The following is a 10,081-nucleotide window of genomic DNA, read 5'->3' as shown; positions in this document are numbered from 1 at the left end:
TTGGGGCCCTTCCTGGAGTCGGGATATAATTATTCCCACCCGCTGGTTCTCGTAACCTGAAGAGTGAGGTTTTAGACGGAAGTAAAGTCTGCAACTCTCCCGAAAGGAGAGAAAAGTCTTACGGTCCCCTGAGAACCGGTCAGGTAACTTGAGGTCAGGTTCTAGAGGTGAGGCGAGGGGTACTACTATGGTAGCGTCAGGCTGGTTGACCCTCTGAGCCAGGGCCTGGACCTGTAGGGAGAGGCCCTGCATCTGCTGGGTCAGGGTCTCAAGGGGGTCCATGATAGAGTAGAAGAAAGGGTAGACTAGGTATGGGCTTGTGATTATGTTATGGCAGGAAGGAGGGGATAAGTGAGCCCTAATCTACCCACCGCCCTGTCCCTGCCTACTTGCAACGACCCGCCCTAGGCGACGGGGTACAACTGGGCGGCGGTCCCTATGCTGACTAAGTGCAAGGGAATACAAACAGGGAACAAGCAAGGGAAGGGGCAGTAGCCCACGGAACACCGTGAGGAAACCAGAGTGGTCAACGAGCCAGTCAGAATCAGGATGTCACCAAGTATACGAACGCAGAGCAAGGAGCAGGAAGCAAGCCAGGGTCAGAGCGAAGCAGGATAAGCGGAAGCTGTAGCAAGGCTGAAGCAAGGCAGTAGCAGGCTGGAGCAAGGCTGTAGCAGGGCCAGGAAACCAGGAAGAATCACAAGCAATGAGGAAGAGAAAACGGCAGGTATAAATGGACAGGGGGCGGAGCTAACTCCGACTGACCAGGCCGCGATAGGCTCTCCCACTCCTAAGCCTGCCACCCTGATTGGTGGGAGCCGGAGTCAGTCTAAGAGGTCCGGCCTCAGGTGTCGATTGATTAATCCTGGGAGTATCCACAGAAGTAGTGCCTGGCAGATCCTTTACAATAATTTTTTTTACATTTCACAGCCCAATTCAAATACGTGCTGTGAAAAAAACGTGCTGTGAAAATGGTAACAACAGCCATAAATGAATTCCTTGAGGGGTGTAGTTTCCAAAATGGGGTCACTTTTGGGGGATTGCTACAGTTTTGGCACCTCAACACCTCTTCAAACCTGGCATGCTGCCTAAAATATATTCTAATAAAAAAAGAGGCCTCAAAATGCACTAGGTGCTTCTTTGCTTCTAGGGCTTGTGTTTTAGTCCACGAGCGCACTAGAGCCACATGTGGGACATTTCTAAAAACTGCAGAATCTGGACAATACATATTTCGTACTGTTTCTCTGGTAAAACCTTCTGTGTTACAGAAAAAAATAGAATAAAATTGAATTTCAGCAAGAAAAATTTAATTTGCAAATATCACCTCCACTTTGCTTTAATTCCTGTGAAATGCCTGAAGGGTTAAAAAAAAACTTTCTAAATGCTGTTTTGAATACTTTGAGGGGTCTAGTTTTTAAAATGGGGTGTTTTATAGGGGTTTCTAATACATAGGCCCCTCAAAGCCACTTCAGATCTGAACAGGTACCTTAAAAAATGGCTTTTAAAATTTTCTGAAAAATGTGAGAAATTGCTGGTTATGTTCTAAGTCTTGTAACATCCAAGAAAAATAAAGAATGTTCAAAAAACGATGCCAATCTAAAGCAGACATATGGGAAATGTGAACTAGTAACTATTTTGGGTGGTATAACCCTCTGTCTTAGGCCTCATTTACACGAGCGTGTGCGTTTTGCGCAGGCAAAAAATCGCAGTGTTTTGCGTGCGCAAAAGGCACTTGACAGCTCCGTGTGTCATCAGTGTATTATGCGCGGCTGCGTGATTTTCGCGCAGCCGCCATCATAGAGATGAGGCTAGTCGACGTCAGTCACTATCCAGGGTGCTGAAAGAGTTAACTGATCGGCAGTAACTCTTTCAGCACCATCGACAGTGAATTCCGATCACCATATCGAGTAACCTGTTTAAAAAAAAGAGGTTCGTACTTACCGAGAACTTCCCGGCCGTTGCCTTGGTGACGCGTCCTTGGTGACGCGCCTCTCTTGACATCTGGCCCACCTCCCTGGATGACGCGGCAGTCCATGTGACCGCTGCAGCCTGTGCTTGGCTTATGATTGGCTGCAGCAGTCACTTGGACTGAATTGTCATCCCGGGAGGTCAGACTGGAGGAAGAAGCCGGGAGTTATCGGTAAGTCAGAACTTTTTTTTTTTTTACACGTTCACGTATATTGGGATCGGAAGTCACTGTCTAGGGTGCTGAAACAGTTTAACTCTTTCAGCACCCTGGACAGTGACTGTCTCCTGCCGGGTTCGGTCAAAACGAGTTCGGCCGAACCCGGTGAAGTTCGGTTCGGTCATCTCTAAGACACTCCGTTCGGATGTTTGTAAATAGAAAAGCACGTGGTGCTTTTCTGTTTACATTCAGTTTGACAGCTCTTGCGCGAATCATGCAGTTCGCACGGAAATGCTTCCGTGCGACCTTCGTGGTTTTCACGCACCCATTGACTTCAATGGGTGCGTGATGCGCGAAAAACGCAGATTTTTAGAACATGTCGTGAGTTTTTTTCAGCGCACTCACGCTGAGCAAAACTCACGGACTGTCTGCATGCCCCCATAGACTTGTATAGGTCCGTGCGACCCGCGTGAAAAGCACGCGAGTCTCACGGACGTATATCATGTTCGTGTAAATGAGGCCTAACAATCAGATGCATTTAAATTTAGAAAAATTCTATTTTTTCTACATTTTCTCTAAATCTTGCAATTTTTCACAAATAAACACTGAATATATCGACCAAATTTTACCACTAACATAAAGTCCAATGTCTCAGGAGAAAACAATCTCAGAATCGCTTGGATAGGTTTAAGCATTCCAGAGTTATTACCACATAAAGTAACACATGTCACTGCGTCCTTAAGGGGTTACGGGAAATGTATAGACTTTCCCAGATATACCTTTTACATATGGTCTACAAAACCCGACTATTACTTTACGAAATAGGCTATAGGAAGGATTCCTCATGTCATCGATGTGGCGAACAGGATGCAGACCTCATACATGTGATGTGGTTTTGCGCTAGCCTGAACCGGTTTTGGAGAGACACGGTCAATTTTATTAAGACGTTTTATTTGATGTATCGATTTAGATCCCGTGACAAGTATTCCAGGTTACACTGCAAAACTGCCTGTGACGGAGAACCAACGGCTGGCGGTGATGCGCCTTTTGTATCAAGCAAGAAAATTGCTTCTCACTGGAAAGATACAGACCCACCCACACTTTCTGAATTTAAAACAAGAGTCAATACTATGCTAAGAATGGAAAAATATGTATTTGGAAAAAGGGGTACCCCTGCAAAGTTTGGGGACCTGGGGTCCCCTTGGTTAGACACCACGGGTTTAGCGCCAACAGTTCTGCTAGTGGATAGAATTCTTCCGGGGCTGGCCTTGCCTATTGTGAGGGATGTGAGCGATCGTTAGTCGTTGGTTTTTCTATTTCTTTGGAAAAGCAGTACATCTGGGCTGCGTCCGGGATCCATTTGGCATCTGACTACTTTGTATGAGCTACTTGTGTGTTTAATATATGCACCTTGTGAGAAGGAATAAGGTGAAAGTGTGTTTCCTGCCATTGGACATCCATCACGCAATGTTATATAAGGAACTCTTCGAGTTGATGAATCCGAAGGTCGGTACCTTCAACGGAAGGACTTCTTCTCAAGAGCGGGGGGATCCGCGTGGGAGGGGGGAATTTTCTATTTTATGTTCTACCTTTTAAAAATGCAAAAATCTTCAATAAAAATATAATGACAAAAAAAAAAAGGAGGTTAACGAAAAATAATTCCCCTTTATGTAACTCTCTGCTACCTGGCAACTGAAAAGTCATCCACCACAGGGAAAAATGTTTCCCCATCATGTCCGATTCCCACGTGTTTCTTTGTGGTACTCCACCATTGGGAAACATTTTTCCAAGGACCGGTAGCAGAGTTACACGACAGGAAAAAAACTAATTCCCCATCATGTAACTCTGCTACCTGTCAACTGAAATGTCATCCACCACAGGGTCTCCCTCTTGACTTTCATTGTTCTCAGCCTTTCGGTTCGTCCTGCAGCTGCTGTCGCCGTGATGAGCAAATGTTATACCCAAGACAGGAAAAGTAACACAAAGACGATATAACCGGATCCATAATATCTGTGATATCCAGACAGTCTAGAGATCCGCAGTGAGAATGTGCGCACGTTATTTGAGGAAGGATCTGACCGTGAGTTGATGTGTTTAGGCGGGATATTGGGCGTGGTTAGGGCGTAGCTTAAAATGTCCCTCTTTTCCAAATTCAAAAGTTGGGAGGTATCGTGAAAAGGGGTTGTCCACAGGATAGGTCATCAGTATATGATCGGAGGGGGTCTGACACCCGGACCCCAAACCGATATGCTGCTCCGGCTACCCCCATGTACCAGATGTCCATGCCAGAAGCAGATGGCTCCAGTCACAGAATAGCGACCGATCTGCAGTATTCAGGTGCATAGGAGCAGAGTTTCTGCTCTGCACCACCGCCGCTATTCCATGACCGGAGCCATCTGCTTATGACTCCAAATACTGCATACCCTGCATAACATCCGGAGCCCGGAGGCAGCTGGAGCAGCTGATCGGTGCAGGGTCAGGGTGTTGGACGCCCACCGATCATATACTGATGACCTATTCTGTGGATAAGTCATCAGTTGTCTGTGCCTGGACAACCCCTTTAATGAAATTTGTCATTTCTATGTTTTCTTGTAACATGCTTCAATACCTTCCTTTATTGTTAGTTCTCTATAGTTAAACATCCTGCAGGATTGTTGTATAAATATTCTGGATACTCGCAATTTGAGGGCCTCTTTCACTGCCTCCCATTGATTTCAATGGGAGGTCAGAGACGGAAACGTCGTAAGAAAGAGCATGTCGCTTCTTTTTCCCGCAAGCGTTTTTTTCCCGCTCGCAGAAAAAATAAACCTCCGCCTCCCATTGAAATCAACAGGAGGCGATTCGGACAGTTTTGGCGCTGTTTCCGACGCAGTTTCCGCGTCAAAAACAGCGCCAAAAAACTCAGTTTCCCTTTCTTAAGGAAACAGGAGCTTCTAATCAAAATATACAACAGCAATAGTCACACTAATAGTAAGGCTGGGTTCACACAGAATTTTTTGCAGGCAGAAAATCTTTGGAATTTGAAGGCACATTTTCCATTTTTTGCGGCGTTTTTCGCCTGCGGCCATTGACCGCTGATGGGCAAAAACGCAGCGAAATACGCTTTCTCTGCCTCCCATTGATGTCAATGGGAGGTCAGAGACGTAAATGCCCGAAGATAGGGCATGTCGCTTCTTTATCCCGTGAGCCGTTTTTTCCACTTGCGGGAAAAAACGCCTCCACCTCCCATTTTCGGCCATTTTTTTGCGTGTTTTCCGACGCGGTTTCCGCGTCAAAAATACATGTCAGAAAACTCAGTGTGGACTGGCCCTAATATGTGTTATAGCCATTATACTGCTGTTCTCCATCTCAATTGTGCTTTTTATTTGTATTTTTAGAAGTGATATATAACATGTACGACTATTTAAACTGGTGGTGGGACACACTACGCATGCTTGGGAATATCCGCTTTTTGTGCGCTGATTCTTATTGGCTGGCCTGCACTATAGCAGTAATTACTCCGCCCAATGGTGGATCATCATAGGGCGTTTTGGGCGGCCGCCCAGGGGTCTCATGGCCGCCCAAAGTACAATGTTGTTTTGCCGCGATTTTGCAGCGAATCGTGGCAAAAACCGCGATGAAACGGCATTGTATATGTCCTGCAAAAGGACCTTTAGACATAAGCTCACATGACCTCACCTCTGAAGTTCTCACTACTGTTTAGAGACCTGCTGGTCACATGACCGCAGGACGAGCAGCAGCAAGACTCCAGAGAGAAGAATGAGGTGAGATGCTGTGTAAGTATAAGGGGAAGGATTTGTTTAAGGGGTCTGCATTTAGGGGGTCTGTTGTGGGGTCTGAATTAAGGGGGCCTGATTTGGGGACTGTATTTAGGGGGGTCTGGTCTGTATTTAGGAAATTTGGTGTCTGTATTAGTTTAAGGGGTCTGGGGTCTGCATCTAGGGGTTCTGAGTTCTGTATCAGTTTTAGGGGTTTAGGGTCTGTTAGTTTAAGGGGTCTGGGGTCTGTAATTAGGGGGTCTGTATTAGTTTGTTGTCTGGGGTCTGTATTTTGGGGGTCAGGTCTGGGGTATGTATTAGTTTATGGGGTCTATTTAAGGGGCCTGTTCTAGGGTCTGTAGTTTAGGGGTCTGGTCTGGGGTCTGTATTAGATTAGGGGGTCTGGTCTGGGGTCTGTATTACTTAAGGGAGTCAGGTCTGGGGTCATTATTAGTGTAGGGGTCAGGTCTGGGGTCTGTATTTAGGGGGTCTGTATTAGTTTGAGGTCTGGGTCTGTATTTAGGGGATCTGTATTTAGGGGTCTGGGGTTTGTATTAGTTTATGGGGTCTGTATTTAGGGGGCCTGGTCTAGGGTCTGTATTAGTTTAGGGTTCTTTATTTAGGGGTTATTATTAGTTTAGGTGTCAGGTCTGAGGTCTGTATTTATTTAGGGTGCTTGTACTGTGGTCTGTATTTGTTTAGGGGGTCTGGTCTGGGGACTGCAATAGTTTATAAGGTCTGGGGTCTGTATGTATTCTATGATCTAGTCTGGGGTCCAAATTTATTAGTCTGAGTAAAAGGGGTTGTCCAGGCCCATCGATAGGTCATCAGTATAAAAACCGGTCCGTGCCCGGACAACCCCTTTAATGTATGGGCCTGGGCCTTGGTGTCTAAATTTGTGTCTTTCTATAGAGACTGGAAATGGCTGCAGAAGTGAGGAGCAAAGATGTCTCATCAGGAGAAGTCAACATAACAGTCTGCGTCATATGGAAAAGAAAAGAGAACGACTCCCATCAGAGAACACGTCACTTGTGAGTCACTGGATCTATAGGGGATCTGTCCCCTCTCCTGACATGTCTGTTGTAGGAAATCCTGGTATTCTACATATATTTGTGTATCCAGGACTAATAAACAAATGTGTCTTACCATTCCCATTGTCAGGAGGAAGTGTCCCTGAACATCGTGATACTGTCAGCAATGGTTGGAGACTGTCAGTATGTAGGGACACAGCCCTGTGACAAGAGGAATCATAACACCCAATTGTCAATGCTCACACAAAAAGGAGGTGTTCACTATAGACACGGCAGAGCGGTGGTGGGGAAGGGGGGCCCAAGTTTGTGGAACAACCCAGGGCCTATGGTCTACTTAATCCGCCACTGACTCTGCCGCCCGTGTACAAGAGAATCCAAGCCGTGGGACTGAGCGACTGAGCTTGTGTGACCACCAGGACTGGACACTAAGTGGAAGTTCTAGGAGAATAAAATAAAACTGGGGGGGGGGGGGGGCCGTCACATGTATGTAACAGCAATATCTAGACAGGAGTATTATCTAAAAAATTATTTATGTTTTGTGTGGTTTACAGAGAAATGTAATATTGAATCGTGGGTCAATTGAATGATAGATTTGGCATAACACCCGACAGATGAATCCCCATTTGCAGGACATTTATGCTACGCCCCCAATTTGCCCAGTAACGTCCACAAAATGTCACAGAAATGCCCACGTTGGCTATATTCGTACAAGTCTTGCCCTCATCTTGCCTCACTCCATATAATAGACATGGTTTTCACCCATCATCATGTTTTACCGTCCCTTTAACTATCCCAGGCTCCATATTCTCTAATTCTACTAGACCAATAAGAGCCGACAAGAACGACTACATCTGTTTCATTTAGAATTGCTTTTATTTACTTATAAAGGAACAAAATGTTAATCGGACAAACTACCACTTGATGTTTTCTCCATAATTTTGACTGATCAATAGAGTTTTATATAATCTCAGTTTTGCAGTTACATGATCCTTTACAACCCTCCTGTATATAATCCATACCGCAGTAATCCTGGAGTGAATTGCAGTTGCTGTAAGTGTCTCTGTTTGGACAAAAGTTAGCTGAAAAGAGGAGCGAAAAAAGAATATTCAAAACAAGGTTCCACAGATGTAGCAGAGCTGACTGTGTCATGTAGAAAAAAAATCATATATCATATTCCTGTTATATCATAGAGTATTATGTGAACTCCTAATGTAGGATCCTTACAGTGTGTTATCTGGCGATTTAGAAAGGATTATGAGAAAATAATAATGTATTATCAGAAAAGGATTGTTTAACTATTTAAATATTTTTTAAACTTTTTTTTATTAGATTTGGATTTTTTTAATCTGAATGTCCTAATGAAAAAAAAAACTTGAAATGTTTAAGTTTTCACATTGGTCAATGGAACACACACAATAGGCTGACATTTCCTGTTTTCTGCAGATCACTTGTCAGCTTTGCAAAACAGACTGGGACAGAATGAGCAGAGTCATCTCGCTGTTATTAGGAAGTGGGCAAGTTAATGACCGTACTATTGCACTGCTGGAGGCCTAGATAAGCCACTATACGCTATATACACAGATAAGGCTCTGTATGCAGCCCCCCGTGTCATTCTGCATTCTCTGTGGAGGTGTTTGAACTTCATCTCTTCTTGGAGACAGTAGAAGTCTGACACGTATGTCTATTAACTCCCATTCATTGCAGCTGCCATAAAGCACTTACACCCAACTAGCTATTTTTACAGAGAATACAAAAGTGAAGTGTAGGCCCGAGGCTGCCCAACAGAGAAAATCTAATAACAACATATCCTATTCTGCTTCCTGTACAGTGTTGCCATGGATACCTTAAATCCTCATTAACATCAATGCCCCCACATATATAGAAATACCATTATTCAAGCCAGTTAGCATGTTCATATTGTTCTTTAAATTAAACACTACACCGGACCAGAGCAGAAAATGTTGTCTTCAAAATCAGTAGTGCAGACTCAAGGTTTTGGCCTGTAACTTCAAGCGAACATACACTCCATGTACAAAAGTATTGGGACACCTACACATTACACCTATGGGAGCTTTTATCACATCCCATTCTAGATCCATAGATATTAATATAGAGCTATTCCCTCCCTTTGCAGCTAGAACATTTTCCGCTCTTCCGGGAAGGTTTTCTACAAGATTTTGAAGTGTCTGTGGGAATTTTTGCTCATTCATCCAGAAGAACATTAGTGAGGTCAGACACTGGTGTTAGGGGAGGGGGCCTGGCTCGCAATTTTCGTCAAAAAGTGTTGGAAGGGGTTGAGGACTATGTGCGTCCAGGCAAGTTCTTCCACACCAAATATACCCACCAACCATGTCTTTATGGATCTTGCTTTGTGCACCGCTGAAAAACCAGGCCCATAGCATTATCCCTCCTCCACCAAACTTTACAGCTGGCACAATGCAGTCAGACAGGTAACGTTCTTCTAGAATTCACCAAACCCAGACTCGTCCATCAGACCGCCAGATAGAGAAGCCTCACTCCACAGAACACGTGTCCACTGCTCCAGAGTCCAGTGGCGGCGGCTTTACACCCCTCCACCTGACGCTGGGCATTGTGCTTGGTGATGTAAGGCTGGCATGCAGCTGCTCGGCCCCCATGCCATGAAGCTCCCGGGCACAGTTTTTGTACTTATGTTAATACCAGAGGTCTGTACTCTGCAGTTATTGAGTCAGCAGAGCGTTGGCAACTTTTCTGCACTTACTCCTCAGAACCTGGCGCCCCCGCTCTGTAACTTTACGTGGTCTGCACTTCGTGGCTGAGTTGCTGCGGTTTCTTCCACTTTACAATAATATCAGTCACAGATGATGGTGGAATATCTAGGAAGGAAGAAATTTCTGGAACTGACTCGTTACATCGGTGACGTCCTATTACAGGACCGCGCTGGAGGTCAGTGATCTCTTTACAATGACCCGTTCGATCACAAATGTCTGTAAAGACGACTGCAGGGCGAGGAGCTGGATCTTATACACCTGGGGTAATGGACTGAATGACTGGTGTCCCAATACTTTTCTCCATATTGTGTGTCTCAGCATAGAAATAAGATCTCAAAAGCTGAATACAATATTTATACATTAGAAATGTCTCCTGGAAATTCTCTTCCAATGTCTATACTTACTGCACAAGCCATT

The 10,081-nt window shown here is 44.9% G+C and overlaps 1 protein-coding gene across 2 annotated transcripts in view; it reads right to left on the bottom strand.

The window, feature by feature from the left end:
* Window positions 1-7,789: 7,789 nt before the first annotated feature.
* The window catches only part of LOC142760635 (cysteine-rich venom protein tigrin-like), a 19,206-nt gene continuing 16,914 nt past the window's right edge, over window positions 7,790-10,081 (bottom strand). For both annotated transcript variants that reach the window (XM_075863827.1, XM_075863828.1), the window contains exons 7-8: window positions 10,069-10,081; window positions 7,790-7,993 (exon numbers count right to left, since the gene is read on the bottom strand). The exon at window positions 10,069-10,081 is cut by the window's right edge and continues 73 nt beyond it. In XM_075863827.1, the coding sequence (XP_075719942.1) occupies window positions 7,872-7,993; window positions 10,069-10,081 (135 nt within the window). In that variant the 3' untranslated portion in view covers window positions 7,790-7,871. The remainder of the gene's footprint in view (window positions 7,994-10,068) is intronic.

The sequence above is a fragment of the Rhinoderma darwinii genome, chromosome 4, assembly GCF_050947455.1.
Source record: "Rhinoderma darwinii isolate aRhiDar2 chromosome 4, aRhiDar2.hap1, whole genome shotgun sequence".
Taxonomy (NCBI): Eukaryota; Metazoa; Chordata; class Amphibia; order Anura; family Rhinodermatidae; genus Rhinoderma; species Rhinoderma darwinii.
This window is presented reverse-complemented; position numbering and strand designations above follow the sequence as displayed.